General features: G+C 39.5%; 1 protein-coding gene across 1 annotated transcript; it reads right to left on the bottom strand.

Annotated features, from left to right (window-relative positions):
• Positions 1-1838: 1838 nt before the first annotated feature.
• Positions 1839-2210, bottom strand: LOC141645414 (uncharacterized). The gene has a single exon (XM_074453984.1). It carries the CDS (start codon positions 2208-2210, stop codon positions 1839-1841), a length of 372 nt encoding a protein of 123 aa, XP_074310085.1.
• Positions 2211-16376: the final 14166 nt, after the last annotated feature.

Here is a 16376-nt window from a genome sequence, read left to right on the forward strand (position 1 = left end):
TGCACAATATGATTTCTTGCAATCTTAGGCACCGATTTCTTGAGGAAGAATACTCGGTTGTTTGGAGAAGATTTCGGTTGGCTTGTACATGTTGCCCAAGCAAACTACTTACATTATTTTATTCACTTGTGCTTATGAGTGTAAGATATTTTAATGTGTAAAGTATACTACTTGGACATTATAAATAGCTTGCTTAATTCATTTTTACAAGTGTGCAACAAACGAGTTTTAAACTGAAAAAGATTTACGCTTTATCGAGTAAATTAACTTTGCAAAATTGTTTTTCACTTACAAATCTTTGAATCATTTTGCAAGTTTGTTTATTCTCTTTGAGTCTTTTATTGAGTTTGTTGTGTTGCACATAGTCGTTTAATCGTGTTCAAGGATCCCGTGTTTTATACTTAAACTTTATCTCCTCCGTTCAATTGAGTGACCAACATTGAGGTAAGTGGAGTCTTGTAACAACTGGGTAGAACCAAACAAGTCTTAGGATAGAGTTATCCTTAAGCATGAAGTCTTCGAAGCGGAGTAGCTTTTGAGCATGAAGTCTTTCGGCGGAGTAGCCCAAAGAAAAAGCCTTATTGCGGAGTAGCTTTAAGCACGGAGTCTTTCGGCGGAGTAGCCCAAAGCAAAAGACTTGGAAGCGGAGTAGCTTTTAAGCATTAGCAACCGGAGTAGGTTGGGGAGTTGTTTTATTATTCGGGGTGGTCTTAGTTTGTATGAGTTTACTTCTGAGACGTTTAATAAAATAACGCCCGACGTAGGTCGCGGAGTAGTGACCGAACCAGTTTTAAAAACATCGTTAGTCGTGTCTATTTCGCTTTATTTCCGCTGCACACTCTACTCACGTTTTTATCTACAGAATCAACTGTTGAGTACACTGTAACTTCTGGTTGCTGAATCGTGGTTGATTACTTCTAACTCTCTAGTTCTAAGTATCGACTTCTCCTTTCATCTAAGCATTGTTTAAAGTGTTTAAGAGTTTTTTTAAAAGAAGCTTTCATTAAGCTTAAATTTTAAATAGACACCTAATTCACCCCCTCCCCCTCTTAGGTGCTCTCGCCCGTGACTCTTTAACACGTCTTTTAAGATTAATCCACCATCTAGATGCACTTCTCCATAGATGTCTGTTACTTTGTGTACTCCATTCGGGATCACTACGCTAGCCTCACTCGCACGACGACAATTTTTAATCAACTCCTTGTTCCCTGTTATATGGTGCGAAGCACCCATGTCTAGCATCCAATGCAATTCAAATTCGTTACCTTGGGTGTTCTGTGTATTTTTCTCCTTTTTTGGTTGAAGTAAAGCTCGCAAAGACTGAATCTCTTCATGGGTGAACACAGTCTCATCCATTGGCACAACTACTTTTCCACTGGAACTAGAAGTATTTGATGCAGTTGCTTGTCCCGAAGTTACTGCATTTGCCTTGAATTGCTGTTGTCTCCCTTCTTCACGTCTGGTCCTATTCCTCTTCCCCTTGTGTTACGGCCTCGTCCTCTCCCACGAGCGACAATGTGGGCTGGTAACCCGTGTTTGGACCAACAATCATCCTCATCATGACCCCATTTTGTGCAAAAAGTACATTGGCCTTCTTGCACCTCTATTTCATTACTCACCCTTGATCCACAACTCCCATCTCGATTATTGTATCCAGAGAAACCACCACGGAACTATAACCTCCTCGTCGAACTGCAAAGGCTGTTACTTCTACCTTGTCCTTCGAAGGTACCACTGCTTTGTGCCTTTCTTCACGAAGAACAATACCATAAACCCGACTAAGAGTAGAGATATAATCTTCCATCAGAATGTTAGAACGTAATGCTCCAAACATATTATCATCGAGGCCCATCAAAAATTGATGAACCTTTTTCTTCTTTTTCCTTCAGAAATTCTTTTGTGGCTCCGCAAGTGCACTTCGGAACTCGACTGTAAATGGATAATTCATCCCATACAGTTTTCAATTTTGTATAGTATTCAACTATTGACAATTTACCTTGCTTTAGTTCATTCAATTCTGATTTGAGTTGATGAGCTCTTGGCGCGTTTCCGGTCGCATAACTCTCCTTCAACTCGTCCCAAATTTCCTTTACTGTACCGGTAAACACACTGCTAGCATGTAATTTTGGATCAATTACATTCCTCAACCATGTCTTCACCATAGCATTACACTGCTTCCATGCGACATGCGACATGCTCCAAGCTTTCATCTTCTCCTCTGCTCGGCCTCTCTGGTTCCTTTATGCTTCCATCAAGGAAAGCTGACTTGTTCTTCTAGTCAAGTCCAATACGAACCGCATCTGCCCAATTAACGTAATTATCCCTATTAAATATAGTTTGAGTAATTGCGATACCTGGGCCGCCAGACTGATGCAGGTACAAGGGTGATGACTGTGGTATCGCCATTGGTGCTTTCTTTGCATCATCTGTTCCTCCAGGCATGACGGTTTGTTTTTCTTCGTTGCTTTTAACCTAGGTCTCTGGTACCATGTAAAACTTATGCTTATGGTGAGATATTCTATTATTCTGTAAACAATTGATGTACAATATATCATATATATAGCTCTATTAACTTGCATAACAAGACAATTATGAGATATGGAAATATACAACTTATACCATATTTCCTAATATATTACATAATATTTTCCGTATCTTCACAATGTATGTAACAAGTTTGGTAACAGAATACGATCCATCCAAGCACATTCGCGCTTCTAGAATGCCAGCTATCGAATTATATTTTTAGTTGACGATTATACTCATGGAAAAACAAATATCAAATAAAGTCTATGCAAATTTGGATAATTCAATATACTATTAACTTGACTTTCATGTGTTCATAACATGTTTGGACTCTAACATGGCTCAAAACTAGGGGATTCAGATAATTAAGTATTCATAGATGTTCGGTTAAACATACATACTTCCTTCGTCCTAGTCATTTATTTACCTTTACTATTGACACAAAAGTCAAGAAAAGAGGAGGGGCCCAACTATTAGATGACAAGTGTACCAAATTGAGTGGAGAAGATTTTACTGCTCATCAAAAACATTCCTAAAATAAAAAGGTAAACAATTGACTGAGTAAGAAATATTCGAAACAGTGTGAATGCTTAACTGACGAACTCGACTATTTTATAGAAAATCGTCCTCCTTTTGGCTAAAACATGAATTCTCCGAGTGTCAAACGCATGTTAGGGTGTTGATCAGTTCGGACAAATTGATAAGTACGGAGTACATAAAATATGAGTGAAGCCTGAAGTACTCGTAGCATTTATAGCAGCGGGTGACTTGAATTTCTAACCTCAAGTTTATATGCAGCTATACATATGAATTAGCAACAATAGATATGTACTCTTGGCCTGCGTTCAGTTCAGTTGCTTGAAGTTGTCTACTAGACATTTGAACTGATTGGCAAATGATCTCTGGACCATCATGCTTATTTTTTAACTATAACAAGAGCATGCTATAAACAAATACGGAGTAATTAGTATAGATTAGGACTTTTAACGTTGCCACTACGGAAAAGATCCGATTATCAGTCAGAACAAACCAAGAGATCTACCATTTATGCTATTTCATACTAATTGCGGAAAACGTGACATATACCATACTATCACGTCTGTCAGCCTGTACCCTTTTGACAAAAAAGATTACCCTCAGATGACGTATCGTACACCTCCCTGTTGATGAAATTCATCCAACTTCTCACATAGTGAAACCATCTTCTAGCCTTGTTGATTGTTTTTGAGCTTATATTACCAATCAAACGAAAGCGAGCCCTTTTGTAGCTCATTGCATCATTGAATGTCTAACATTCTTACTTTGAAGACACACTAAGTATGTAACCAGAATCTAAGAACTAGAGTAAAAGGGAAACACAAATATTTGAGGGCTCAAGGGAAGTCATAAACACTTTCCGCATCAACAAAGAATATCTTTACAGCATGAGCTGGGGAAGATAGGCCAGCCAGACTCAACTTTATCGAACCTGGCATCCCTAATGTCTTTTAATTAGAGATCTTATCAACTGTCTGCAATCAGCATTGATTTATTAGGAGTATGACAAGCATGAATTTTATGGTTTCAACCTTGAAGAGATCCTGAACTGACCATGTACATGTTTGGAATATCATCCCTGGCACTCTGGTATACTAGAAAAAGGGTCTACATTCTGCCTTCAAAACAATGAATTCGCATGTAGCCTTACATCTTTGCACGTACTCGTCAAATAAAAGCCGAGAGATTTCCACATAAGGAAAAGGCAGTGGCTGAAATTCCTTTGGGGATTCTCGCTCAACTTCCAAAACTTGTCAATCGGTACAAATTTTCACTGTGCGATTCATAACAGAGATGCACATTTAACCGAATCTTCATCAATAGATGTATACATTGCTGACACCAAAAGTTAGACAACAGATTCAACTTGACGATCTTAAGACTCTTAACACTGCTAGAAAATTCTAAGGATATAGAGAACTCTGCAAGTCAGCAGTATGCTAATCACGAGTCGGATCAGTTTGTAAGGGGATTGCCCATTTGTCCTTGCAGTAATAGTAGGAACCTAATCTGTAGAAGGATTTTGTAATGTGACGAGCGAGGAATCCAATAAGCGACAGTGCGACAGCTTCTAGTAAGAAGCTAGACTAGACTTGGACCTAGTTAGAACAAGATTTTGAATATACTACAGTAGCATTTAAGAAGCTCACTAGCTAATCCTAGGCTAAATCCAGTTGCTGTCACTTACAAAAGCATTTAGAAGCACGAATTAATTCATGTGTGAAAGAGATATGAACCACCTAAAGACAGCAACAAAATCAAGAGTAATCTAAACCAATTATCACGTATTCAAATCTATATCGCCTCTCATTCTCGCTTTGTGCTCTGATCGGGCAGTTGCCTTTGTACGAATAGTAACTTATTGTAGCACTCCTGAAAACTGATTGACAAATCTCATTTATGCTCATTCTCCCTACAACAACATTACCCATGTGCCTCAAGGGATCCATCAGATTGATAAATCAATCTACCAAATAAGACTGAAAATGCTGAAAACTATGGATTTGATTGACCAACCTTTTCTGAAATAGACAAAATAGCAGAAATAAAGCAAAACTCAAGTAGAATTGAAAGTAATCGAGTGTTTTTTATTTGTGAAGTTAACATACCATGTTCATTCATAATATCATATTTCTATGATGGTATGTTGTTTATCTACAACAATTTTTGGGGGTTTTGATTTTGAAATTGCAAACCCTAATTTAATAGTGGCGGGAAATAAGCATAACCGCGAAAATGTTGATCAAACTGTCAATGCCGGGTGCCCGGGTGCTCCCATTCTACCTGACTTGTCTAACCTAAGGATGCATAATTGCTAAATCCTTTTGTCACCAAAAATTGAAGAGAAAAGCTCTCACAAAGGTTATTGAGAGCTCACGTCTATCTTATGTATTTATGTAAGATTTCGAACCCTTGTTATTATTGATTGTGATATTCAAATTATGGAGTTCGCAAGTAAAAAAAAAAAATGGAATAAATAGCAATATAGCATAATACTTCCCAATTTCCCATTCATTCTCCACCACTTCTATTCTACTTTTGAAGTTTGTTGTTAGGACCTAATTCTTGATGATGACATTCCATTTTATTGGTGTTTTTAAGTATGTCATTTCAAGATCAACACCTCCTCATCAAGAAAGAATTAATCAATGTGCAAGTTAAGGAAGGTTGATAGAATGGTGCCCAAAAGTAGTGTTGTAATTGTGTCACTAATGTAAGGCTAAGAGAATATGGTACTAAGCAATGATGTGTAATAATAAACAAGATTGTTGCTCAAATCTGAGTCACTTGAAGAAATAAAAGTCGAACTATTGATTTCTACTGAGAAGTTTACTTTTGAATAATTTGAATATAATGAAAGGTTTTTTATGAAGAAAAGAATATACCAAAAGTATCTTTTAAAAGGGTGTTTCTCAATATGGCAAAACATTTTTATTATGAGTTTTGGAAAGAAAAACTTGTTTCTTTCCAAAATTGATCTTTCAAAGTGTCTTCTTTTGATTGTCTAATTTGCCTTGCGACTCAATTTCAAAAACCCTTTTGGATGATTACAAAACTCCTCTTTTTTTAGGGGGGAAGGGCTAGTCGCCCCGATCCGCACGGATCGTTTCCATGTCAGCCGAAAATTTTGAAAATTTATTCGCATTTCCGCAAACTTGATACATGATGTCAGTTTTTCTCAAAACAATTTTGCAAATTCGAGTCTTGATCTCGCAAAAATCAAAATCAACATACTTACAAAAATCTTTTTGAAATTCATCCATGCCGGTTTGAGTTTTAATTTTTGAGTTGCAAATCATTTTGGGCAAAATTCGATGCGATTTAATTCAAATACGAGTTAATTTCTCGAAATTTCAAAACAATTCCAAGCGTGATGTCTTATCGCGGAAATTTCAAAAATTCATTTTCGAACAAGCAATTTTAAATTTTAACTTCGAGTCATCGTGGTTATTTTTGTTTTCGACAAATACTTTGCATGTTTACGTGTATGCGTATGTGCTACCTGATTCCCGTTTTCTACACTAACGATGCAGGAGCAAATACCAAAGAAAATAGGGAATCAGTCGTTCACCGCGCTTCTTCGAAACACAATACAAAAAAGCCAAGCACAAACAAACTACAAACTACAAACCAAAAACACATTGTATACACAAATTTGTGATCTGTGAAATAAATAACAAACACACAAAATGGTAACAAAAATAATTTTATTAGATTTAAATATTTAGGGTACAATCTCTAATTTGATCCGCTGATTCGATCTCCACTATACTTGAATGACGATTTTTTGAAGGAGGGCCGCATTGACTTTAATTCTCCTTTGACGAGATGTTTTCTTCACCTTTGATTACACGATTTCGGGTGCTTGATGTCGGGATTTGAAGAGAAGAACGATTTGATGGAGGAGGGTCGCTTGACTTGATCTCCGTAGACGATTTGATGGAGGGTCGTTGGACTTGCTCTCCTTTGATGATTTGACTCTGACTCCTTGGTGACGACGATGATGGCACAAGATTTGAAGTGCTTCGATGTCGATCCTTGGAGACGATGCTTTGATCTTATTTCTTGATGGAACTTAGAAGGATTTGATTTGTAGAGAAAATAAATTTTCTAGTCTTCTCCTTTTCTCCTCTATTTTTTTCCATCCTTGTAAAATGAACATAAGCTCTCTATTTATAGACAAGTGCACACTAAAACTCTAGGTTTTTAGTGGGCTTGGACTTGAAAGTCAATTTGTCTCATTTAGGTGGATTTGACCCATTTGTCGGGTTTTACCACTTTAATGAATCGGGTTTGGGTAAAAATAATTAAATTGGACTAATTTAATTAAATTCTGTCCAAATTAAAAATATTAGTTTTACATTTCATTTTGACGGGTCAACATTTTAACTTTTGACTTCCGACGTGACAACATTTTGACATTTGACTTTCGACGTGACACTTACATAAATTTTACGTGCCTACAAATTGCCCCCTCAAGACTTAGTCATATACACTATTTAAGTGTTTAAGCATGACTGAGTCTCGATATCAATTTACATGGCTGCAAGTCCGTCTGAATTTGATCATTTAGTTGCCTCTTGAATTTTACCGAGCTTCGTTGTGTGGGTGCGCTAATCTTGATTGCATGATTGACTTGGCCCAAATCCTTACGTCCATTTGCCGAAACCAACTCAATTGGAATTTGGAAAGCAATAGAAAAAGGGTGGTGCTCATTCATGAACGAACTTTACTCTTTTATGGACGTAAATTACTATTATACCCCTAAATTACAAATTAATAATAAAAAAAACCAGAAAATTAGAACAAGAAGCAACGTGAACAACTATTTCATCAAATTTCACAGGGGAGCACTACTTGGACTGGATTGCGTGTGGTTAAATTGGGGTTAAACAGGCAATGACTCATGCCGCACCTCCGTCCTACTCCCATGTCTTATGTCGGCATCTTGCTTACTCCTTTACCTTACGCCGGTGACAAACGACGTGCTTCACCCAAACGCCGGCGACGCCTTAAAAGTTAAAACAAACCCTAATTTAATTAGTATTACTGTAAATTATTCCCTAATTTGATATAATATAATTGATAAACTCAATAATTAGAATTATTGCTTACCAATATGAGAATTAGCATCCATAGTTGTGTAATTTGATTGATTCGATTAATCTTGTGAGGAAGATAATTAGAGAGAGAGTTATTTTTCTCTCTATGCAAGGGCATACTATGGAAGAAAAATGAAAAAAAGTACATGAAAGAGTAAAACTCGTTCATGAAAGAGCAACTACTTAGAAAAATATCATACGGAGTAATTGATTACCCTGCCAAGGCTCTCAGTCCTTTTTATTTGACTTTCCTTTTCTGTTACGTTGTTGCTCATTCATGAACACTTTACTCATTTACGGACTTTTTGTCATTTGTTTTCCATACCTTACCCTCCCCTCAAAAAAAAAAAAAAAAAACTCTCTAAACAGTAAACACTCTCTAATTCTCTTCCTCACAAGATTAATCAAATCCATCAATTAATTAACTATGGACGCTAGTTCTCATCTCGATCAAGTAATAATTTGTATTTACTTTTTATTTACTCTATTAACCATATTACAATTAGATGAAACTTTTTTTAGTAATGAAATTAGAGTTTGTAGAAGTAATTGTCAATTCAAAATTTATTGTCCGAATCTTTCGTCGTATGTATTTGTTGCGTTGATAGGGTTAATGGTCGGCTCTAGGGGGCACGACAACCAAGGTGGTGTCGTATTGTGGCTGTGGTGGTGGTAGCTGTAGGTATTCGCCGACGCTAATACCGTCGCGCCTATTGATGGACGTTGAGTCAGGCGATTCTGATAGTGGTGTCGTCAGATCGTGGTGGTGCTGCTGTCACCCATGGTGGCGTGAAGTGGTTGTGGCGGTTGTGGCAGGGGAGGTTGCATGGTGGTCTACGGGAATTTGAATGGTGTAAACGTGAAACTTGTTTGTTGTGTTTTTTTTAAAGATTTTTCTATTTTTTTCCCCTGATTAAGCCTTTTTCAATTTTTTTGTTGGGTATTTTAGTGTGAGAAAAGAGTAAATGAAGAAGATAGGGAGAGAATGTAATAAGGGTATTAAAATGAAAATCATTAAAATAAAAGGGGTATTATGGTCATTTATGTCCATAAAAGAGTAAAATCCGTCCATGAATGAGCACCATCCTTCTGTTATTGTGCAACACAACTTTCTTTTCCTACGAAATCTTCATTCCCAAAAATCAACCTCTCCCAAATGACCAATTCATTTGCTTTGGAAAGAATAATATGTCACAATTTTCTTATCTTGCTTCCAAATTTGGCTCCCTTATTTACGTATAAATGAAGGGTTTTAGAAGGATTGTTTTCTTCATATCAATCAACAGAAGACATGAATGAAGATGAGAAGCCAAGTCGGCGATGTCAAGACAACGATGAGGTGAGCCCGAGATGTCATGACACGGATGAGATGAAGTGGAGATGCCAGCGAACTGATGAGATGGCCCTGCAGAGACGAGAAGATTTCGTCAACAATGACTTTTTTTTTCGTTTCATTTGTGCAGGTATATGGTCTAAGCCATGGAGCCACCGTCTTCTTCAGTATGAAGCCGTCTTCGTGTTGTTCGAGATGACAGCGTCTTTTTCATACTGTCATGGATTTCTCTTGACATAAAGATAAACGAACTGCTGCTTCACGCCTACATATAATCCAATGCCCATCGTTATCTCGACGCGGTCCAAGGTTCTCAAAATTCAAATTTCACCCCTTCTTTTATGGCGTGTGAACTGCGAAACCGAGGTGGTTGTTGAGTTTCACGGTGGGATTGACATTGGGTTTTCCTCGTTGACCGGTGTGGTGCCCCGCCAATAACGACGCGATGCCAGTGAATCTGTCTCACTTGACTAAAAAATGCATCGGATGGCTATACTAAATTCCGTTGGGAAGCTGCACTGGTGACTTAAAAACAACCACACACGACGACGGCAGAAATAGTGCTACCCAGAACCAAGCGCGGATCCATGTCTTTTCTATCAGTCTTGCCTGAGAATTTGTCGCTGATCGATGTTATCCAGACCATCTTCTCTTGCTTACTTGCATTGATCGCTCCAATCAATGGTATGATATTCCTTTTTTACGGCGGCAAACCTGTCATCAGCAAAATGCTTGTAGTCTCAAGGCTGCCGGAATATGTCGACCATCTGCCTCGAAGAAGAATAACCCGACACCAAATGAAAGTCGTGCCTTACATCCGAAAATCAACGGTGTATAGTTGTAGATACCCGTATCCGTCGATATTGGAATTTATAGAGAACCCGACAAACACCCGATGATGATAGGACACATGTATTCTTTAGTTGTCATTGTCATTATTTGGAGCTCGTTTTACGATGTAGAATGGGCGTCGTCGATGAAGTATTTTATTATTTTAAATGATATTTAAATTAATGTTTTTTTAAAGTGAATTCATTTTATTAATTTAAATGATATTTAAATTAAAGTTTTTTTAGAATTTATTTTCTCAAATTTATTTTATTAAAAATAAAATAAATAATTGATTTGAAAAATCATTTTATGAGTATATTTGATTTGAAAAATCATTTATTTTAATGTGTTAATTGTTTTGAAAAATCGATTTAAAAATCGAAAAGAACTCGTTTTAAACACGTGTTTTAGAGCTCGATTATAGCTCGGTTTTTGAGCCCGTTTTCTTTACGAATTGGCACGAATCTCGAGTACACTAACCAACCTAAGCCTCTAGCCATCCAACCCCAGTTCGAACCCCATATCCACGGCCCAAATCCCGTCCCAAATCACCCCCAAACAGCCCGCATACACAAAGCAGCCCCCCCTGTTTTGCAGCTCAAATCCCGAGCCCAAAACCCGCTCCAAATACCACCTAAACCCGTGCCCATTAACCCTAACTCATACCCTAGTATCCTACCCATATTACCTTAGCTTAACCACCAAGAAAACCCCTCACAAAGCCTCTCAAACCATCACCAAAGCTGCTGGACAGCAGCTATGCACGAACAGGCCCGTCTGCCTCTCCTCCCTTTTACCCTATTTTAACTCCTTATAAATACCACCCCTTCACCATACATTCATTCCTCTAAGTTCTCCATACATACTACCTTCACTTAAAAGCTTTAAACTCCAGAAACAAACCCTAATTGCCTCTCAAAAACCCTCCACAAAACCGACATCCAAACTGGGACAGTTTGTGTGTCCTCTTCGAAAAACAATTCGTTCCTCCTTCAAACCTCCATCAAAACTCGAGTTTCTTGTTCCTAATTAACCATACAACATCCATATACACATTAGACAAAGATTTACGAGCCAAATTGCCCTTGAGAGTACACGAATTCCCTCGAAAAACAGAGTGTTATACACTCTGTTTTCGCGGCTTTTTCCTGTCTGTCCAGTTCTGTTTGTGCTCGTTTTTCGTGCCCAATAACTCAAAAAGAGCAGGGGTTGCTTTAAGATCTCTGTTCTCCTCTCTTTCTAGTTTTCAAAACATTTTTTAAATCGAATTTTCATCGTGAAACGAGAGAGAAATTGCTGTTTGAAAGTTGTTGTCCAGATTCGATAAAAACGTGTTGTTTGCTTTGTTTCTTCGTCGACGACGGCCTCTCGAGATAAAATCTACCATCGATTACGACCCAAGACGGTGTCAACGATACATGTAGGTTGAGGGTGCATCAAATCCTCTTCTTTCTCCCTTTTATTTCGTTTTTTATGTTTGTTTTTTATAGTTTGTTTTTGTTTGTTTATCGTTTTTGTTTATCGATTGTTTAATTAACTATGAAACTAGTTTAGTCCGAGTATGAGTTAAAGTACCACCATGAACACCCGCGTTGACTTGAGATGGGAAAAAAACCGCTACATCAGTCGGTCGTACACCCCCGTCTCATTTACATATCCTCGTGTTCAAGGTAGGGCATTAATAAAACGAATTCTGACTTCGCTCTTCGCTTTTGACCCCTCTCTTCTCTTGTGTGATTCGACCTACCCCTGGACCATTCACATGTTAGTATGACCTCTGATTGTTAACATATAACTCGTTTAGATGACATTCGATTAATTTAGTAACCTAATTAGACACTTTAGGGTACATCGACATAGCTTTAAAAATCAACTGACGATTCTGTAACTTAATTGAATGCATCTTTCTCTTTCACCTAATTTCTCGCTAGTATAAGAGTGCGTGATTAGCACCTTCTTATTAACACTCGATGAGTTAAATTAATTAGCAAACTTGACCTAATTTGACCCCTTTTAGGCCGTGTAGAATACACTTTTGCGCGACATCATCTCAATCGATCAACGTTGTTTCTAACTCGTTTTCTAACTTGTTTCCTATCCCGTTTTGCAATCATCTATCTAACCTAATGAATCTAACCTAAGAATTAGGGTAGGCTAGAACGTGTAGGCCGTGTTTGGCCGTGTCCTTGTGGTCCTTTTCTCGTTGTTTTCTTATCTTTATCTCGTTATTTCGTATCTTGTAATTACTTTGTTTATCGAGTCATGTTTGGTAGTTTGTTTGTAATTAGTTTACTTTTATCGAGTCAAAACCTCTTCTAAAAACCTTAGTCTTGTTTGGTTAGATGGTTGTGCCCCAATGCAAGTAAGAGCGTAGTAAATCGCATGTTGTTTAAAGCAACATGGCCCGATTTATGCTAATGCATGCTTTGGTGTGTGACCCAATGTCTAATTCGATAAGATTAAGTGAAAGCACACATTACGAAGAGTGACCCAAGGCCGTGAGTCATGTGAGCCGTGGGCCACCCCTTTGTGCACGCTTTCTTAGGCCGAATTGGCCATGTGTCGTGTATGGTATCGTATGTAGCAATTGTATTTAGATCGAGTTGTATCTTTAATTTATCGTTGTGTCGGCATGAAATGCCTGGTTTGTAATAGGTAGATCCCACGGCTCCCCCATTCCCCCTTAAGCCTTGTTTGCTTTGTTTTGTATGTTGTTAGATCAATCAACCCACATGCTAAATTACAACTTTGACAAAGTTAGTTTAGTTGCATCTAAAACGACATAGAAATTGTTGTCACATGTTAGGGTTTTAAAACGATGTTTGCATATCATATATCGTAGTAGCTATTAGAGGTGGCAATCGGGTCAGTCGGGTCGGGTTTGGGTCGGGTCACGTCGGGTCGGGTCATATCGGGTTCGGGTCATATCGGGTCAGCATACCCTTTCGGGTCGAGTCGGGTCGGGTTCGGGTCGTTATCGGGTCGGGTCATTTCGGGTCAAATGATGTGTCGGGTCGGGTCGGGTTTGGGTCGGGTCATTATCGGGTCCGGTAACTTAATCGCATTATTATAATTTTTTACCATTAAATTTAGTTTTTAACCTATTATTTGGTTTAATTAATCCATTACTAAGTCAAACATATCAATCTAAACACAAAATCACTTTCATTTTGATCAAAATTAAGCTTAATAATTGTCGGGTCATCAATCTAATCGGGTCAGTATCGGGTCGGGTCAATATCGGGTCGGGTCTGGGTTGGGTTCGGGTCACTGATAATCGGGTCGTGTCGGGTTACGGGTCGTCATCGGGTCGGGTCGGGTCGGTTTCGGGTCACAATATTTTCGGGTTCGGGTCGGGTTTGCTCGGGTTCGGGTCGGGTCACTCGGGTCGGGTCAGACTTGCCAGCTCTAGTAGCTATGACCTTGTTTGAACTCCGACACTTGACTTAGTAGAGGCCGTTATCGATGGGCGGGGTTTGGTGTCCTTATGGGCTTCCTAACACGTACCCTCACCCCTTACTCAAGATCTATGGTTTGTGGATCCGTCTAAATACCATTGGATTACGAGAGTCATTCAAATCGAGTGATATAGGGTACTAGTCTTTATCTTTAATCACTCGTAGTCGATTGGCTTTATGCTTTTCGATGAAAGGTGTAAAGTTGACTTGAACGGTTCCAAGTTCCCAAAAAACTTGGTGGCGACTCTAATTTGTCTTAATTCGATTCGAAAGAACCTCGAGTCGATTATGCCTAGTGTGGATCCCGCGGACGCAGCTCCCGAGGGCCTTGTCCACGATTTGGCGACTCACTGGGAAAAGAGGACTAGTTACACTTTGTTTCTAGGGTCTTTTCCTCCGAGGTGAAACTTGAAAAGAAAGTGTTGGAAAGTAAAACATTACTCATAGTGCTACGATTCATGCATAAACCCTTATGGATTTTCCCGGGCCGTCCCAGCGTTTCTTCGTGATGCGTGGGGGGCGACGTCCCACTATGCTAGGAAGCTGCACATTGCTCGCTTCCACTTCACCTCGCGTGGTTCTTGATGGTGGGGACGCTCTTCTAGGTACTTTACCTTAAGGCCCTTGCTCTATAAGACCGCAAAAGGATGGAGGGCATAGACCTTCTTGTAGAAGACTTGCCGAGACTTAGAGATGTCTAGGAGCATACATCCTTATAACATGAGAATGACAATGTGCAAGTTGTTTCCCGAGTCTTTTCAAAATTTTCCATGTCCATTTCAAAACCGAACTTTTGAACAACTTACTTTCAAAATTAGCATGGTTTTAAAAACGCGGAATGCTGCCCAAATAGGACTAGAAATTTCGGCCAAAACAAGCTTTTATAACCGGCATGCTGCCCATTTCAAATCTCATTTTTCAAATCGATCATTCGTTTTTCAAAATCAATCCAAAATGCCTCTCGAACCTCAACCAAGCATGAAATGCGTCGAGTCGTGTCCGGGTCATGGCCGTGTTAGGCCGGGTGTGTTTCGTTCTAAGAGTCTAGAACATGACCCTGTTGGGTCACCCAAGCTCACCTCTTGGGCTTTGAGTCATGTTGGTCGACCATTTGGTCTAGGATAGTCCACAGACATGTCCAAGCTAGGCCCTTTAGGACGTTTCACCCGAACCTAAGGACTATGTTGGTCCAATCACGGGTTTAGTCACACCGAGTCCGGTTTAGAATCGTGCTATGACAGTTTGAGTCATGTCGTTTTGCCGAGTCTAAAATGAACCAAGGTCTAAATCCAACCGTGAGTCGAACCTTTGGTTAGTCAGTCTCAAGTCGAGTCTTTGTTTGAGTCAAGTTAGGGTCGTGTCCTTAAGTGTGCGGGGCTCTTACTTTAAATATTGACTCGATGACGGGGTTTTCTTGTAGAAAGGCCGCCCAAAACCCGACGTCAAGCAATGGAAGATGCTATCAACAAGCTCACCGAGGCCGTGAACCTCATGATGACCCGAATGGATGCAATCGAATCTAAGGCGGGTGAAGATTCCCCTCCATCTACCCCACCTCCGACGATCCGGAGAAACGGTTCAAGTTCATCGAAGACCGTTTGAAACTCTCCCAGGGGAAGAACATTCACTATGAGAATGCTAGGGCCTATGCCCCAGTTCAGGATAAGTTGCCCACGAACATGGTACTCACTGACATCCCAAAATTCAAGGGCACCGAAGATCCAGTCCACCATGTTAAGGCCTATAAAGGGTACTTAGCACTGAAGGGAGTACCTGCTGACATGCTCTCTGAAATTTTTGCCCAATCTCTGGATGAACACCCGAAGGCGTGGTTCTATAATCTTGACCTTAAGAACTTCCCCACTTTCGATGATATTACGGTGGACTTCTGTAAGTACTATGCTGACAATGTTGAGATTCAAACCAACATAAGGACTTTGGAAGTAATGACACAGAAGGAAAAAGAGGGCTTTACTGAATTCCTCGCAAGATGGCGCGCTGAAAGCGTGAAACTAGCTAAGAAGCCTGATGAAGTCGAAATGGTAGATAAGTTCGTGAAGAATTTACGACACTGTTTACCGTAATGCTCGAAATATCGAATTTTGGTTCTTTCAAAGAATTGATAAGAATCGGGATAAAGGTAGAGGACGATGTCCGAATGGTCAAGCCGAGAAGCCAAAAGGATACCGGGGGCCTCGTCATCTAAAGCAAAAGCACCAAAGCAGCGCCCACTTTGTTGAAACTGTCAATCTCTTAGATGGACAGTCAAAAAGGCCTCCGCGCCAAGCTCCGAGGGTATTCACCGATATCGGGTGCACTTATGCCTACGCTCTCCAAAGGCTCATGGCCCAAGGAAAGTTGAAGCCCATTGGTCCAACTCCGGATCCACTGTCAAACAACAAGGCAAATGGTACAAACCGAATGCCTCTTGTGCCTTTCATCAAGGGAAGGGACACGATCTTCGAAAGGTGCTTTAGACTAAAGCACGAAATTCAAGATATGATTGAGAACGGAACGCTCCCAATCCCGGCCATAAAGCCCAACAACGTCACCAATCCATTTGGCGACCACACTAACTTTGTCTCTACC

This window comes from Silene latifolia, chromosome 1 (assembly GCF_048544455.1).
Source record: "Silene latifolia isolate original U9 population chromosome 1, ASM4854445v1, whole genome shotgun sequence".
NCBI lineage: Eukaryota > Viridiplantae > Streptophyta > Magnoliopsida > Caryophyllales > Caryophyllaceae > Silene > Silene latifolia.